The sequence below is a fragment of the Ornithorhynchus anatinus genome, chromosome 19, assembly GCF_004115215.2.
Source record: "Ornithorhynchus anatinus isolate Pmale09 chromosome 19, mOrnAna1.pri.v4, whole genome shotgun sequence".
NCBI lineage: Eukaryota > Metazoa > Chordata > Mammalia > Monotremata > Ornithorhynchidae > Ornithorhynchus > Ornithorhynchus anatinus.
In genome coordinates this window covers 2806062-2824474 of record NC_041746.1, presented here as the reverse complement: position 1 = coordinate 2824474, position 18413 = coordinate 2806062, and the positions used below count along the sequence as shown (strand labels likewise).

General features: G+C 47.3%; 1 protein-coding gene across 3 annotated transcripts in view; it reads left to right on the top strand.

Moving 5' to 3' along the window:
* The window catches only part of RGS7 (regulator of G protein signaling 7), a 137624-nt gene extending 122486 nt beyond the window's left edge, over positions 1 to 15138 (top strand). For 2 of the 3 annotated variants that reach the window (XM_039914838.1, XM_039914840.1), the window contains one exon: positions 3110 to 3794. Coding sequence is in view for 2 of the 3 variants with exons in the window: in XM_039914840.1 (XP_039770774.1) it covers positions 3110 to 3160 (51 nt within the window). In the remaining variant the exon portion in view is untranslated. Of the gene's footprint in view, positions 1 to 3109; positions 3795 to 14949 lie in introns of those variants that run through there. The other variant, XM_039914841.1, reaches the window with a different exon arrangement.
* The last annotated feature ends 3275 nt before the right edge of the window (positions 15139 to 18413 follow it).

Sequence of the window (18413 nt, the reverse complement as noted above, 5' to 3'; positions counted from 1 at the left end):
CTTCTGTTCTGTTCGGTTTCCAGTTTTCCAGAATTCATACTTAACCCTTCTCCGCAGGTTTCTGTTTTTATTGCAGGCTATTATGGACCGAAGCAGGAGGAAGTGGGTGTTCGTCTAGGTCCCTGAATAGAGGGTGATGTGATTCACAGTGGTAAACCCAATGTCCCCAGAAATGGTCAGACTTTCCCTTACCAGCTTTGGAACCTGAAATTTAGACGTTCTGCTCTAAAAATTCCTCTTTTCCAAAACTAGCGAAATTAGCGAGGGGACGTATCCCCTGCTTAAGATGTATGGTCAAAAAGGACGGTGACCAGATTGCTGGAATTCGGATTTTTCACCTCTTGCTGCTACTGCAGCCTACTTCTTTTTCAATAAAGATCGCTTTTGGTATCGTACCCATGAATTCAGGTCTCTGACCTTTTTCTAGAGCCCGTGCGGAAAGAACTGACCCCTTTAAGGAAGCGAACACATCTGATGCCTCCCCCTGTGAGGCTCTTTAAATTGGGAGCCACCCGGGAAGCAGAGCCCACAACCTATTCATGCTTTACGTTACTCTCCCAGGCGCTCAGTACAGCGCTTTGAACATGGTAGGTGATCAATAAATTTCAGCTAGTGAACAAACGAATGGAGAGAGAGCACGGTTTTTGAAACAGGAGATAAGCTGTGGAAACCCATAAGGAAACTGGACTGTAAGCTCCTTGTGGACAAAGAGTGTGTCAACCAACTCTGTTGTATTGTACTCTCCCAAGCGCTCAGTACATTGCTCTGCACACAGTGCTCAATAAGTACCAATGATCGAGCGAGGAATGTGTCAACCAACTCTGAGTACCGCGCTGAGTACAGTGCTCTGCACACAGTAAGAGCTCAATAAATGCAACTGATTGATCGCATGACTGATCTGTGGAATGGGCTGAATTGGGTAGGAATTTCCTTGGCCTAGAAGGAGCTTCTGTGTTTGCTTCTCTGTCTTCGCCGAAAGTGCTGTCTGCGTCCCTGTTGGCGCCAGGATTAGAATCCAAGTGCTGCCATCTATGCAGGGGAAGAAATCGTCTGCCAAGCCAGAGAAATGCTTATCAGGAGTTCATCTTCGATAGTAGCAATAATAATTATCGTACTTGTTAAGAGCTTACTCTGTGCCAAGCACTGGAGTAGATATAATTTAAGCAGGTGGGACACAGTCCCTGTTCCACATGGGGCTCCCATTTTACAGACAAGGGAACTGAGGCAGAGAGAAGTGAAGTGACTTACCCAAGGCCACACAGAAGCCCTGTGGCAAAGCCAGGATTAGAACCCAGGTCCTCCTGACTCCCAGGCCCGTGCTCTATCCACTAAGCCGTGCTGCGGCTTAGCCTTAAGCCATATCTGAATACGGACTTTCTGCCTGAGGTGTCCACGAGGTAACTCAACTGGCATGCCCCCATCTCAGCCAGATAGCCTTCTATTAGGCCTCAGGGGCACCTGACCATCCACTAAGTAGTAATGGTATTTTTTGAGCACTCACTGGGGATGATTTCTGCAAGACTTTCTGTTTCATTTTAGGATCTCCAATCAGTGATAAAATGGAGTCAACCAATCCATTCCGCAAGCCAGACCGTGGAAACTTTAGTATCCTTCCACCCACCTTTGGGTGGAAGGAGCAGAGGATCGGGAGTCAGAGGATGTGGGTTCTAATTCCTGCTCCTCCACCTGTCTGCTCTGTGACCTAGGGCAAGTCATTTCACCGCTCTGTGCTTCAGTTCCCTCATCTGTAAAATGGGGACTAAGACTGTGAGCCCCATCTGGGATAGGGACTGTGTCCGACCTGATTGCCTTGTTGCACTTAGAACAGTGCTTGGCGCATAATAAGTGCTCAACAAATACCATGTTATTATTATTATTGTTATCATTAAGGTGAAGATGCTGTGTATGGATTGTAGCCTCTCCGAGGTTGATGAGGAAACCTTAATATCACACTCCCATTCTCCCCTAGACAAAATGAAAAGGGAGTTTCGGTTCTTGAGGGATATCAATCAGTTGTATTGACTGAATGTCTGTTGTGTGCAGAACACTGTACAAAGCACTGGGGAGGGGAGGAGAGCACATTAGAATCGACAGTCAGTATCCCCTCTAGATTTAAGTTTGTGTGGGCCGGGAATGTGTCTGTTTATTGTTGTACTCTCCCAAGCGCTGAGTACAGTGCTCTGCACACAGTAAGCGCTCAATAAATATGACCCAATGAAGGAATGAATCCCTGCTCTCATTACAATGAAGCAGGGGTGATGGACCGTAATGGCATTTACGGATAGGAGGCAGAAGGATCCACACAAGCTAACATTCCCATCTCCGCAGATTTCTTCAAACCATCAAAAACTCTCAATCTATCAGTGGTATCTATTGGGAGCGCTTACTACGTGCAGATAACGGTACTCAGTGGACAGAGCTCGGGCTTAGGAGTCAGAGGTCGTGGGTTCTAATCCCGGCTCCGCCACTTGGCAGCGGTGTGACTTTGGGCAAGTCGCTTCACTGCTCTGGGCCTCAGTTGCCTCATCTGTAAAATGGGGATTAAGACTGTGAGCCCCACGTGGGACAACCTGATTACCTGGTGTCTCCCTCGGAACTCAGAACGGTGCTTGGCACATAGTAAGCGCTTAGCAGACATCATCATCGTCATTATTATCTACGCTAATCATTCGGGAGAGCATTCATTCATCCGATTGCATTTCTCCAGTGCGTACTGCGTGCAAAGCACTGTCTTAAGCACTTGGGAGGGTACAATACAATAATAAACTGCCACATTCCCTGCCCACAGTGAGCTCAGAATTAGCAGACACGTCAGAAGTTTGTGAGTCCGGTGGGAATGGACATAATTCCGGCACATCTACAAGAGAGGACGCATCCGCTGATTTGGGATGGGGGCTCTTTCGCCTGCTGGAGCTGGGGGACACACTCTGTGCCGCCTCGAAGGGTGAAGTCGGGTCGCTTTATTCCGATGTTCCGACTTGCAGCTCCGCAGAGTGCCATCACCTGGTCCCTAGGGCCCAATGATGAGCGGGTTCGCAGTGATCATGCCTCTGTTTTCTGTTTCTTTCTTTCTTTTTTTTTTCCTTTTGTCTCTCTATCTTTTCCTTAGGGGAAAGCGCTCACATCAAAGAGGTTAACCGGTCTAGTTCAGCCCTACTAAAAGGATCTCGTTGTAGCATGGAAGCAGGCTCGAGTCATTATACGTACATTGTAGCTCATTGATTATGTGGAGCAGTGGACAGGACGTTTGCATGAACCGAGGACTCGTTTTCTCTTGTGTACGCTAAGGCATTAAAGACTCTGAGGGAACTTACCTTCTCGATACCTCCATTTCAAAACGTTGTCTGCTCACCTCCTCCTTCATATCAAGCCGGATTTGTGTCTTTTATTTTCCTACAAGTTCGAGTACGGTGGAAACAACAAAAACATTTCAGAAAAGCTTCTGCTAGGCACACGGTTTATTTACGAAAGATATCGTCCGTCGCAGATCCGGAGGAAATGTAAAAAGACCATATAGCTAATAAATATCCGTAGGGCATCATATTTACTGGAGAATAAATTAGCACAGAAAGTTTCATTTCACCGATGTATTCCCAGTTGGAAAGAAATCTTTGTCCTTGTCTGTTGTCTGTACAATTCTCTGTTCACGTTTCTTGCCTTTATTTTTATACCATATTTAAAGAAAGACACCTTTTTCTCCAGATGTATTAAAGTCGATCCCTTCTCTGTAAATTTGTGTATGTTTATATTGTCGGTTTATCTTTCATTAAAAGATGCAGAATCTCGGTTCATTTCGTAACTTTTGGGCTTCGATGCTGAGCAGGAAGGCGAACAAATCCGCAGCCTTGGGAACCCGGCGAGCTTCATTCTTCCATTATCCAGAGTGAATCCGGAATAGGATGTTGGATCGGGCTCGGGGTGGGACCAAGACAGGAACAAGACCGTAGCGGTTTTGGGTGGGCACTTCCAGCTCTTCTGCTCCATGTCAACTTTGCTTCCCCTTCCGTGTTATCTCATCACCGGATTCATGTCTGAAGCCGCTGAGAATGAGGCGGACCTGGGAGTCAGAAGGCCCTGTTGTTCTAATCCCGGCTCCGCTACTAGTCTGCTGTGTGATCTCGGGCAAGTCACTTAACTTGTCTGTGCCCCAGACAAGTTAGAATACACTCTGAGAAACGCGACTAGTGGAAAGAGCCCAGGTCTGGGAGACGGGGCCCTGAGCTCTAATCCCGTCTCTACCACTTGCCTGTTGGCTGACCTTGGGCAAGTCACTTAATTTCTCTGCGTGTCAGTCTCCTCATCTGTAAATGGGGACAGAATGCCTGGTCTCCCTCCCTCCCTCTCAGACTAGGAGCCCCAAGTAAGAAAAAGGCTGTATAGAACCTGATTATTTTGCATACAGTTCAGCTCTTATTCATTCGTTCATTTAGTCGTATTTATTGAGCACTTACTGTGTGCAAAGCGTCGTACTAAGTGCTTGGGAGAGTACAATGTCACAATAAACAGAAACATTGCTCACCCACAGTGAGCTTACAGTCTAGAGGTACATAGCACGCCGCTTTTTTTTTTTTTAATGGTACTTGCTAGTATTTACTCTGTGCCAAACACGTGTACTAAGCACTGGGGTAGAAACAGGATTTTCAGGTTAAAAACAGTCTCTGTCCCACATGGATATTACGATCTAAATACCATTATTGTTATTAGTAATTAGAAGACTGTGAGCCCGTTGTTGGACAGGGATTGTCTCTGTTGCTGAAATGTACTTTCCAAGCGCTTAGTACAGTGCTCTGCACACAGTAAGCGCTCAATAAATACGATTGAATGAATGAATATTTGTAATACTACTACTAATAATAAGAGTGAGAAGTTGATCCTCGAATTGAATGAGGCAGCTAGAAGAACAGGGAAAAAAAAATCAAGGGAGGAAAATTGGGAACCTATGAGGAAAAATAAAGGAGTCGGGTCCTTTATGCGCAAGTTGGAGTATCCAATCCCCGACACCGGAACGCGTAAGAAGGGAAAATATGGAGACGAGACGAACGCCTCGGTGAAAGTAAATCCTGAGTTTCCTCTGTTCCCTTTTCTTATTGCATTCTTCTCTGGTTAAAGCCCATCAAGGCACCGGCACGCAAAATCTGGTTTGACACACCCGACATCGGAGCTCACCAATCAGCCCATCAAAGTTTCATGGACTCATGAATGATTGATCCGAAACGGTTAAGTACATCGAGCCATCAGCTACTCGTGTTTGTTGATTAATTCATGCCTGCCCTTCAGCCTGGAGGGTTAATGGGGAACATGCGTTTAACCTAACTGCAAGAAGGAGGAGGATTCAAGTGTGATCCTTCTCCGCAGGCCACATCCGCAATCTCAGGAACATTGAACGAGGAGGTGGAGAGCCTCAAGATTTATGAGGAGCGACGTGGCCTAGCAGAAAGAGCGCGGGCCTGCGTCTCAGAGTAACGATAATAATAACGATCCTATTTGTTAAGCGCTTACTGTGTGTCAAGCACCATTCTAAGTTCTGGGGGAGATGCGAGCTAATTCATTCATTCATTCTTTCAATTGTATTTATTGAACGCTTAATGTGTGCAGAATGTTGTACTAAATGCTTGGGAGAGTACAATATAAACGGACACATTCCCTGCCCATAATGAACTTAAGGTCTAGAGGGGGGAGGGAGACAGAAATCCATACAAATTAATAAATGACAGCTATGTACATAAGTGCTGTGGGGCCGGGAGGGGGGAAGAAGAAAGGGAGCAGGTCAGGGCGAGGCAGAAGGGAGTGGGAGAAGAGGAAAAGAGGGGCTTAGTCCGGGAAGGCCTCTTGGAGGAGATGGGCCTCCAATAAGGCTTTGAAAGGGGTGAGAGTAATTGTTTGTCGGATTAGAGGAGGGAGGGAGTTCCGGGCCAGAGGCGGGACACGGGCTAGGGGCCGGCGGTGAGATAGGCGAGATAGAGGCGGAGGCGGAGTGAGAAAGTTGGCATTAGAGGAGCAACCTGTGCTGTAGAAGGACAGTAGCGAGGTGAGGTAGGAGGGCACAAATTGGTGAAGGGCTTTAAAGCCAACTGCGAGGAGTTTTTGTTTGATGAGGAGGTGGATGGGCAACCACTGGAGTTTTTTGAGGGGGCGGGTGACGTGTCCTGAACATTTTTATAGAAAAATGATCCGGGCAGCAGAGTGAAGTATGGACTGGAGTGGGGAGAGACAGGAGGCTGGGAGGTCAGCGAGGAGGCTCACGCAGTAATCCAGGCGGGATAGGATGAGCGACTGTATTAACATGGTAGCGGTTTGGATGGAGAGGAAAGGGTGGATTTTAGTGACGTTGTGAAGGTGGGACCGACGGGATTTAGCGATGGATGGAATATGTGGGTTGAAGGAGAGAGAGGAATCGAAGATAACACCCAGGTTACAGGCTTGTGAGACAGGAAGGAAGAAAGGATGGAAGCTCATCAGGTTGGACACAGTCCCTGTCCCACATGGGGCCTAATCTCCATTTTACAGATGAGGTAACCGAGGCACAGAGATGTGAAGTGACTTGCCCAAGCTTACCCAGCAGAGTGGCAGGGCCGGGATTAGAACCCGTGTCCTCTGACTCCCAGGCCCGTGCTCTATCCACCAGGCCTTAATCCTGGTTCTGTAACGTGTCTGCTGTGTGACCTTGGGCAAATCACTTCACTTCTCTGGGTCTCAGCTTGCCTGTAAAATGGGGACTGAAACTGTGAGCCCTATGTGGGACAGGGACTTTACCAAACCCAATTATCTTGGACCGACCCCAATTCTCAGGACAGTGTTTGGCACATAATAAGCACTTAAAGAATATCACTGAAAAAGGACAACCTTTCGGCACTGAAGGGAGTTCGTCTTGTCTTACGCTGCTGAGTCGTTTCCCGACCCGTAGCGACTCCACGGACCCCTCTCTCCCAGCACGCACCACCTCCATCTGCAATCATTCTAGTAGTACATCCTTAGAGTTTTCTTGGTAAAGATATGGAAATGGTTTACCATCGCCTTCTTCCGCGTAGTAAACCTGAATGTCCTCCCTCTACTCTCTCCCATGCCGCTGCTGCCCGACTCAGGTGAGTTTTGACTTGCGGCTGATTGTCTGCCGTTCGCTAGCCACTGCCCAAGTTAGGAATGGAATGGATTTGCTTCTGCCTCTCCCTCCTGTAGCCAAGACTGGTAGAGTACTGGGAACTCTCCAGGTGCCATCCTGAAAGGGGCCTGAAGGCCTGAGGTCCATGCGTATTTCCCATCAGAGCTCATATATTCTGACAAACACCACCACCGGGATGTAAAAATAAACAGTCGATTCTTCTCCTCCCCTTCTTCCCCCTGATCCCATCTCCTCTTCCCTCCTACAATTAGCCTGGCAGTGAGGAATAATAATTGTGGTATCTGTTAAACACTCACTATGTGCCAATGTGCTAAAGGCCGGGGTAGACACAGGATAAATTGGACACAGTCCATGTCCCACGTGGGGCTTACAGTTTTCATACCCATTTTACAGTTGCGGGAACTGAGGTCCAGAGAAGGGAAGTGACTAGCCCGAGGTCACACAGCAGACGAGCGTTGGAGCCGGGATTAAAACCCAAGACCTTCTGCCCCCCAGGCCCGTGCTCTATCCACCACGCCAGGAGAGGCCTGGGCTCCTCTGCTGGAAATTACCCACAAGTGGGAACAACCCTAATTCGTTCATTCGATCTTATTCGTCGAGCGTTCACTGTGTGCAAAGCACTGTACTGAGCTCTTGGGAGAATACAATATAACAATAAACCGACACATTCCCTGCCCACAAGGAGCTTACAGTCGAATCCAATTCCGAGTCACTCTCATTTGCTCTTTTTAGTCCCCGCTCTCTCAGCCCCACAGCACTCACCTCCATGTTTATCTGTAGTCACGTCTGTCTCCCGCTGTGGACCGTGAGCTCGCTGCCAATTTAATTACACTGTACTCTCCCGAGCCCTCGGTAGTGGTCTGCACACAGTGAGCCCTCGATAAATGCCAATGATCGATATTGATTAGCCGATTGAGGTCAGCTAGCAGGACTCCCGTGGTTCCATGGCCACCAAAGAGGCCTTTATCCCACTGGGAAATCCTCTCTGGATTGGTTCGAGCCCATGATGTGGAAAGGGATTTTGTGATTTGGGGGGGCAGGAGCCCGGAGATTTTTCATTCAACAATGCTGTCATCTAGTGGTCGCTGGAGGCAGCCGACCTGTAGCCTGCGATATCGTGCAAGATCAAAATCTTTTAACTATGACATTTTTAAGCGCTTTCTCTATCAGTCGCTCAGTCAATCCCATTTATTCAGCATTTACGATGTGCAGAGCTCCGGACTCAGCCCTTGGGAAAGTACGGTACGACAGAATTAGCCAGACACATCCCCTGCCCGCAGTGAGCTTACGGTTTAGAGAGGAGACGCGTTAATGTGAATTAAGAAGTTACAGATCTGTAGGTAAGTGCTGCACTCTAGGCACCGGGTCCTCTGCAAAGCGCTGAGGTACATACCAGATCAGAATGGACGCAGTCCCTGGTCCCCAGGGACTAAGAGGTAGAGGCAGAGTAGGTTTCTTATCTCTTCTCTCTGAGGGGAACTGAGGGTCGGGGGGATTTCGGCGACTTGCCCAAGGTCTCACAGCTGACCAGTGACGGAGCGGAGATTAGAATCCGGGCCTCTGGACTCCCGGCTCTTCTGTTTTGTTACGTCCCCACTTTTGGTTGTTTAAATTCTACTCCCATACGTTTCTGGGCCCAGTTGAGAACACGCACCTGCTACCTACCCACAGTCTTTTGCAGTGCACCTGGAACAGCTGCCTGTCCCCCTCTCCCTTCCCCTCAGCACTGTGCTCGTCTGCTCATTGGTATATATTTTTATTACCCTGTTTATTTTGTTAATGAGGTGTACATCCCCTTGATTCTATTTATTGCTAATGTTTTTGTCTGTCTCCCAGGATTAGACTGTAAGCCCGTCAATGGGCAGGGATTGTCTCTATCTGTTGCTGAATGGCTGAATTGTCCATCCCAAGCGCTTAGTACAGTGCCCTGCACTTGGTAAGCGCTCAATAAATACTATTGAATGAACGAATGAATATAAAGCAAGCCCAGGGGTGGGTGAGTTGTGAGGAGTGGAAGTGGAAAGAGCTTGGCCGACTCCTCTACTCTCAGATCAGCTTTCCCTTGGGCAAAAACCAATCGACGATTGATCGACGGATTGATTGTTGGGTGATCGCCAAAAGGAAACCACTCAGATCTCTGCCTCAGGTTTCTTGAAAGGCTGTCAAGGGGCATCCGATAGCGTGACCGAAAAAATTCTACCTCCTGAAACCTCCTGAGATTCAGCCACTTGCAACTTGTGGAGAACTCTGGAGAGTTCTCACCTCAAACGGGATGTTCAGAGAGAAGCCGTGTGGTCTGGTGGAAAGGGCACGGGCCTGGGAGTCAGAGGGTCTGGGTTCTAATCCCGGCACTGCCCTTGTCTGCTGAGTGACCTGGGGCAAGTCACTTCACTTTTCCGTGCCTCAGGTACCTCACTTGTAAAATGGGGATTCAATATTTATTCCCCCTCCTACTTAGGCTGTGAGACAGGTGTGCAACCTGATTAACTTGTGTCTTCCCCAGTGCTTAGAACAGTGCTTGACACACAGTAAGCACTTCACCAATATCATCATAAGAAGAAGAAGACGTGTTTTAGGAGAGAAGTGAAAGTTGGAAGTACATCCTGTTTTTCTGTGCTTGAGAGGGGATGTTTTTCAGTGACCTGAACGTTCTGAGTCTATTTCCCTTATCTGTAATTATTTCTCCAAGCTGTAATTTATTTTAATGTCCTCCTTCTCCTATAGATTGTAAGCTCCTTTGGGGTAGAAATCTTCCCTAAAATTACAATTGTATTTTACTCTATTTTACTGTACCAAGTTCTTGGAGAAGCAGCGTGGCTCAGTGGAAACCACGCAGGCTTGGGAGTCCGAGGCCATGGGTTCTAATCCAGGCCCTGCCACTTGTCTGCTGTGTGACCTTGGGCAAACCACTTAACTTCTCTGTGCCTCAGTCACCTCATCCGTAAAATAGAGATTAAGACTGTGAGCCCCACGTGGGACAACCTGATGACCTTGTATCTACCCCAGCGCTTAGAACAGTGCTCGGCACGTAGTAAGCGCTTAACAAATACAATTATTATTACACACCAAACGGCTCAACATATATGCTTGAGGTGGTCTTACAGATCTTGTTGAAAAGATTTTGATTCTATTTGCTGATATCTTGATTCTGTTTATTGCTATTGTTCTCGTCTGTCCAACTCCCCCGATTAGACTGTGAGCCCGTCAAAGGGCAGGGACTGTCTCTATCTGTTACCGATTTGTACGTTCCAAGCGCTTAGTACAGTGCTCTGCACATAGTAAGCGCTCAATAAATTCTATTGAATGAATGAATGGATGAATGAATGAAAACTAGGGAAGAGGTTAGGAGAAAATGAAAACTAGCGAAAGTAAGTGAGGTTGAAAGTAGGGAGGGGCAGAAACTTGGTTTTTGTAACCAATAACTATGCAGTTTAAGTGTGATTATGGGAATATCTGAGCTATCCTGATAGGACTTGTTTGTGTGCTACATGTGATCCTTCCCACAGTGTTTTGCACACAGTAAATGCTCAATAAATACGATCGAATGAACCTCCAGTTTATGGACACACACCAAGCCTATTAGGTTCCAGTGCCTTGATTCTTGGGCATCTGCTCACCCAGGAAAGTAAACGTGAGGTTAACTGTTACGAATTTGCAATCGAGAATTCACTTACCCCAGCGTCAGAAACATTCAGAGATCTGGTTCTAATGAAACTACGTTTCACAAGGGTTAAAAATAGATAAGTTCACGGGGGCTCAAGAGCTATGAAATCACAGACATGTGTAAGGAAGCAAAGGCGAGCTGGATTGATCGCTCAAAGCTGTCTTTTCTGGCTTTTGCAATACTATCTGCGGTTTTTGCTTAGTGCTTGCTATGTGTCAAGCACTGTACTGAGCACTGGGATAGATACAAGGTATCAGGCACCACATGGGGCTCACAGTCTAAGTAGGAGGGAGAACAGGAATCCAATCTTCATTTGGCACATGACGGAACTGAGGCGCAGAGAAGTTTAGTGACTTGCCCAGGGTCGCACGACAGACTAGCGGCGGAGCCAGGATTCAAACTCAGGTCCTCGGGCCTGCCCTCTTTTCACTAGGCCACATGCTGCTTTGGTGCCTAAGAATTCTCAAAGCTCCATGGCACTTGTCTGTGATTACGATCCTGTGAGGGAAGAACCAGAGAAATCGTTTTTCCAGTTTGACGAATGACTAAAAATTCAGGGTTTTATGTTTAAAATTGCCCGTAACACTTCTCGGCCTCCCATTCTCTTTGATCCAGCCAAAATGTGATTTCTGAGCAGCTGCGCTCTTACTCAGAGGCCTGAATAAAGAATAATGCCGTAACAGGAATTCCTGTCAAAGAAGAATCAGTATTGTTTGCTCTGCACAGACTGCCATTGAATTGGAAGACAACGTTGAATCGAATTTCCCCTTGAAAATAGTAGCTTCAATTCAGTGGAAAAATCGGGGGGAAACAGTTTAGTTAAATCGGAATGCAATAATTAAAATATACAGTGGTTTGGTGAAACTGAAACAATCCTGTATTCATTTATGTCTCGATTTTTTCCCCCCTCCCTTTGTTAGATAGGCTGAATGAGTAGTAGATTTATTTTTTATGACAGGGCACCCTATAAATCAAATCCAAAGCTCCAAAAAGGGAAAGAGTCGACTCCACTTCACTATAAACAGAACGGTCCGGGCCAGAATTCAATATTTCGGGAATAAATATTTAGGAAAGTGTCCTGTCGGGATGAGTAGAGTCTGAGACGATTAGACAACCCTTCACTAGGCTGGCCTCTGGTCTGGGCTATTTTACCCGAGGAAGATGTTCATGCAGATAGGGGTTAAAGAAGAGAGAAACCGTTCTAACGGTCATGCGATGATAACTAGGCCACACCTATAAAGTCCATCGATTATAGGTGGGGGAGTTTTTTTATGTTTATGGCATCCGTTAAGCTCTCACTCTGTGCCAGGCACTGTACTGAGCACTGGCATAGACACAAGCTAATCGAGTTGGACTGTGTCCCACATGGGGCTCACAATCTTAATCCCCATTTTATAGATGAGGTAAATGAGGCCCAGAGAATTTAAGCGACTCGCCCGAGGTCACCTAGGAGAAAAGCGGTGGAGTACTACTCTTTCACAGTACCACAGCTTTTGCTGAGCTCTTTCAATTGGTTTCCCTTGGTCTGTTTTCTTTCCTGCGTTTCTGTCGTCATTTTTCTCCTCTCATTCCCCCCAGCACTTGAGGTTGCGGGCCTCAGTACCAAAACAACAATCACCGTAATAATAATAACGGTATTCGTTATGAAGAGCCGGGGTTGTTACATGCTAATCAGGTTGGCCACAGCCCACGTCCCACGGGGGACTCACAGTCAAAGGCGGAAGGAGAAAGTGTACTGAATCCCACTTTACAGATTAGGAAACTGAGGCCCAGAGAAGTGAAGTGACTTGTCCGAGGTCCCTTCCAGTGGGAAAAGGCTTAGACAAGGATGAGGATCCAGATAGAACCATGTAAATATCCTTCCGCTCTACGAGTTCCCCTAACCATAATTTGTTTTAACGTCTGTCTCCCCCTGTAGATTGTAAACTCTTTGTGGGCAGGGATCCGTTGTACTTTCTCAAGCGCTTAGTACACCAGTGCTCTGCACACAGTGAGTGCTCAGTATATACCTTCAATTTACTGAGTTACAGGTGGTCTGACTCCCAGGCTTGGGGTCTTTTCTGTAGGCAACATTGCTTTTCTATACAGATATGATGGAAGCGGTTGAGGTATGTAATAAATAATCACCGCTGATGATGGAAATGTAAAGTGTGCTTGTTTAGAAAAGGTTGTTATTATCAACAATAGTTGCAATAATAATATCAACAATAACAATGATGATGATAATAATAATCATAATAATAGCATTTATCAAGGGCTTTCTGGGGGCTAAACGCTAAAGGTCATCAGATCGGACACGGTCTTTGTCCCACGCTGGGCTCATAATCTATTTGATCCCCATCTTAAGGACGAGGAAGCTGAGGTCCAGAGAGTTCCAGCGATTTCACCGAGGTCACCCACCAGGCGGGTAGCGAGAGTTGGGACTTGAACCCGGGTCTCTCAAGCCCACACTCCTTCCATTAGACCGCGCTACCTCTTTTAGAGCTAGGAAAGGAGACCAGGGTTCATTATGAATCAAAATCAATATAACGATTAATAATTGATAATTGGGGTATTTGTTAAGTGTTTACCGTGTGCCAAGCACTATAGTAAGCACTGGGGTAGATACGAGATAATCGGGTCCCACATGGGACTCGCAGTCTAAGTAAGAGGGAGAACAGCTACTGAATCCCTATTCCGCATAAGAGGGAACTGAGGTAAGAAGAAGTGAAATGACTCGCCTAAGGTCACGCAGCAGGTGAAGGGCTGAGATTAAAATCCAGGACCCCCGAGTCCCAGGCCATGTTCTTTCCACTAGGCCACACCTCTTCTCTGATCTTCAAACTCTGGTCCCACATGGGCTCCGGGAAGTCAGCTAGCCCTTTCTGCCGCGTTTCAGTCAAGCTGGCCCCTACCTTATTCCGGCCTTATTCTTTAAACTATTTGTAAAAATCTCCAGAAGGAGAGACTCCATCACCAGGATCTCAAAACTCTTAAAATCAAAAAAGCGATTACACATTAGCGGTACTGGTAATTGCTAGACTCTAAGCTCCTTAAGGGGAGGGGTCACATTGTACTCTCCCAAGCGCTTAGGACAGTGCTCGAAATTCCATCGGTTGATAAATATATGGTGCACCCACCGGGTGCAGTGCACTGTGCTGAGCACTCTAAGAAAGCATAGAAGGGAAGAGTTCCCCGCCCACAAGCCGCTTACCCTCCAATGGAGGAGACACGTCCAACCGAGATCCTTCCGTCTAGTCAGTCAATCCTATTTATTGAGCGCTTACTGTGTGCAGAGCACTGTTCCAAGCTCTTGGGAGCGTACAATATGGCAAGAAACAGACACATTCCCTGCCCACAATGAGCTTACAGTCTAGAGGGGGCTAATCTATCTAGCCCAGTCCAGTGGAGATGAAGCTTCCTGTTTGCCAGTTGTTGACCACCCACAGGGGCTTGGAGCGAGATTCGAATTCCCTCCCGAAGCCTTTGCCTCTTTTGCCCCAGACGGTCGTCTCCTCACACGGTCCCGTTTCCCAACATCTTCAGAGTTTTCCACCACCGTCTTCCAATAATAATGGGAATTCATCGTGGCGCCCTAGGCGCTTCACCCAGTCCATCGAGTAGGCCCCCATTTTGGGGTGGTGAGGCTTGCCCACCTCAGGGTAGACAGGTAGGCCAACACCCCGTCTTGGCTGACAGGGGCCAGCCCTTGGGTGGGTTAGAATGCGAGGGGAAGTCGCTTTGAAGCGGGTAGTGACGACAACCCAGACCAACCCTCATGAATCTGAACTTCAAAGTGGACGTCAGGACTTCAGGGGGTTGGGACCCCGTTTTCGACGAGCCGATGTCTGTCTCTTCCCAGTTCTAAGAAACCAGGTTTTTGTCTTTGTTTATAATTTCTAAAAAGGCTCATAAGTCTTTTTGGAGACCAAACGGCTCTTACAAAACAACATTTTGATGAGTTAAGTGTAAATGAATCAGAAACATACGGATTAAATTTCCCTTAATGCACATGGATTTTAAAATTCAAGGGAAAATGCTTGGCAAAGCCCGGTTTGGCTTTTGCCAAACCCAGAGCTTTGGAAAAATAGTTGGAGATGTTCAATGACCCACTCCATGAAAACATGGAGGATGCTTTCCCCATCCCTAATTATAAACCTCGTGTTTGCTCTTCTGCCCGCTGTAGGTACCTCCGTGGACCCGGCGTCTCCTTCGAAACGGGATTTTTTTTTGAGAGAGTCCGAGAGGTTTTTTCTCGAGTAAGCCAGACATTCGAGTGCATCCTGAATAATTAATTATGGAATCTCGCGAAGTCGATCCCTCCCTTCTCCTCAAGGGAAGACCGCTGTCTGTCTGTCTGCCTGTCTGTGTCTCTCTCTCTCATAAATATATTTTAAAAGGCCCTCGATGGGGGATATCATTTGTTAATTTTTCCCATATGTTGCTCTCGGCGGGAGCGATTTTTCTGACTGAACGTCTCCTAAATCCTGCTGGAGACCGCTTCAGATCGTCACGGTTAACAGAGGCATGTGACGAATCCCAGATGTGAGAGCAATCAAAGCGATCTTCAGATCTAAGGGGATTCTCTGGGGAACAAATGGGGGATATCTTATAGGGTCAGAGAAACTTAATGGGGGTCACGGCGGGAGGTGTGTTTGGCGTGGAGGGTGGTGGGAGGAGGGATGAAGAGAGAAAACTGGTCCACCAGCCATATCTCGGGCCTGTCCCGTAGTGAAGTAGTCAGGTAGTTCCAAGAGGGAGGGTGGGTTGATGGGTTTTTAACTCGACAGGTGGAGTAAAGGAAAGTCACTTCACTCCTCTGAGCCTCAGTTCCTTCACGGCCTAGTGGATAGAACACGGCCCTGGGACTCAGAAGGTCACGGGTTCCGGTCCCTGCACCTCCACTTGTCAGCTGTGCAACCTCGGGCAAGTGACTTCACTTCTCTGTGCCTCAGTTCCCTCATCTGTAAAAGGGGGATGAAGACTGTGAGCCCCACGTGGGACAGGGACTGTGTCTGACGCGATTTAACTTGTATCTACTCCAGCACTTAGAACGGTGCCTGGAACATAGTAAGGGCTTAACATATACCATCATTAAAATGGGGATGAAGACCGCGAGCTTCACGCGGGACATGGACTGTGTCCAACCTGATTAGCTGATATCTACCCCTGTGCTTAGTCAATGCTGGGCACGTAGTAAACGCTTAACAAATATCATTACAAAAAAGAAAAAATTCCCCATCTGCCCGCGTGCCAGGCCTGGGAGTTATAACCAAGGATGAGCCAATAATAATAATAATAATAATAATAATGATTATTATGCTACTTGTTAAGCGCATACTACCTGTCAAGCACAGTTCTAAGTACTGGGGAAGAATCGAATTAGAAAGGTTGGACACAGTCCCTGTCCCCCGTGGGGCTCACACTCTTAATCCCCATTTTACAGGTGAGGTAACTGAGGCCCAGAGAAGTAAAGTGACTTGCCCAAGGTCAGGCAGCAGACGCGATGGAGCCGGGATTAGAACCCATGACTTTCTGAATCCCAGGTCCCCGCTCTACCCACTAAACCACGTACTTCTGAAGAATGACACATCTTTCAAACCTGGGCTATCGGTCCACAATGGGCCTGTCGTACCTTGAAGCATCCACTGTGACAGAGCCCTCTGTCTCTGCTCAGTTCTCTCCCTAGGTCACTAATAATACTGATAATAGTAATAAATAACCATAACAGTAAGGATAATAACAGTATTTGTTAAAGTGTTTGTTCTGGGCCAAGCACTCTAGTAAGTGCTGGGGTAGATATAAACTAATCACAGTCCAAGGGAGGGGGAAAACAGGAGTTGAATCCCCTTTTTACAGAGGAGGAAATTGAGGCTCAGAGAAGTTAAGTAACTTGTCCTAGGTCACGCAGCAGGAAAGTGGCAGAGGTGGTCCTTTGGCCTCCTAACTCTTCCCCCTATGAAACTCTGCTGTATTCATTGACGAAAACAAGGCAGAAGAACAAGGAAGCCGTTTTCCTGCCCTCGAGAAGATTGAAATCTAGTGAGGGAAAGCTGCCAAGCCTGAATTTTCAAGTGCAATTAGAGATCCACACACGCCATCAAGTTAATAAAATGCATCCAAGCAAATCACTTAGCGATAGATAACGGTAGTAAAAATCATCACCACGATCACTTGCGTTTTGTCAGCACCCAGTATGTTTAGAGCACCAGTCTAAGCCATTAGTAGCGAACCTAGAGTTAGAAAGCACAAATCCTGCTCTCGAGGACCTCAAAATCTAGCAGGGGAGAGAAGCACCGAAATAAATTATGGCTAGGAGGAAGTGTCACCTTTTTTTAATGGTATGTGTAAAGAGCTTCTTATTTGCCAGGCACTGTACTAAGCGCTGGGATAGATTCAAGCTGATCAAGTAGGATGCTCCAAGAGTTTTTGAGTCACATGATGTTGGAAGAGGCCTAAGTAAAGTGGGTCCTTCTCATCAGAATAATTAGTAATAATTACGGTACTTGATAAGCACTTAGTGTGTGCCAAGCACTGTACTAAGTGTTGGGGAGGGTACAAGGAAATCAACATCTCTGCCCACAAGAGGTTCACAGTCTAAGTAGGAGGGAGTAGAAATACAACCCCCATTTTGCAGAGGACGAAAACGAGGGTCGGGGAGGTTAAGTGACTTACCCTAGGTCGCACAGGAGGCGAGCGGGAGAGCCAGGATTAGAACACAGATCCTCTGACTCCCAGGTCTGGGTTCTTCTGCTAGGCCACGCTGCTTCTTATGCCTGGAGTTTTCCACCTTGGAGACTCAGCCTGTTGCTCTCCCTCTTATAACCTCCCGCTCTCTGTAATGTGGCCCTTAGACCGCAGAGCCTGGCTTGTCGAGGGAGGGCCACAGCTTCATTTAATTACCAAGGTGATTTCCACCCTGATCCACCTAGTCACATGCACTTCTGTGGGCGGGAGGTTCCTGAGAGGGAATGGATAGCCAGGCTCAAAAGCTGAGCCGAGGAAAACGGAAAGCGGTCGATGATGATGATGTTTGTTAAGCGCTTACTACGTGCCAAGCACTTTTCCAAGTGCCGGGGTAGATTCGAGGTAATTAGGTTGTCCCACGTGGGGCTCACAGTCTTACTCTCCATTTTACAGCTGAGGTAACTGAGGCACAGGGAAGTTAAGTGACTTGCCCAAAGGCACACAGCTGATAAATGGCGGAGTTGGGATTAGAACCCACAACCTCTGACTTGCAAGCCCGGGATCTTTCCACTAAGCCACACTGCTTCTGGTAGCAAAGCCTGGTGGAAAGAACGTGGGCTTTGGAGTCAGCAGGCCCAGTCGCGAGTTCCTGCTCTGCCTCTGGCCTGCTGTGTGACTTTGGGCAAATCGCCGAACCTCTCTGAGCCTCAGTTCCTGCAGTCGTAAATGCAGGAAGAGCCCTAGTCTCCTTCTCTTAGGTTGGCAGCCCTCTATAGGAAAGGGATTTTGTCTGCTCTGATTATCTCGTATATTCTCAAGTACTTAGCCCACAGTAGAGCTTGAATACCATAATTAGATTATAACATGGAACTTGATACCCGCTACTATCCACTCCTTGGGCAGCAGAATTCACGATCATTCGTTCAACCGTATTTATTGAGCGCTTACTTTATGCAGAGCACT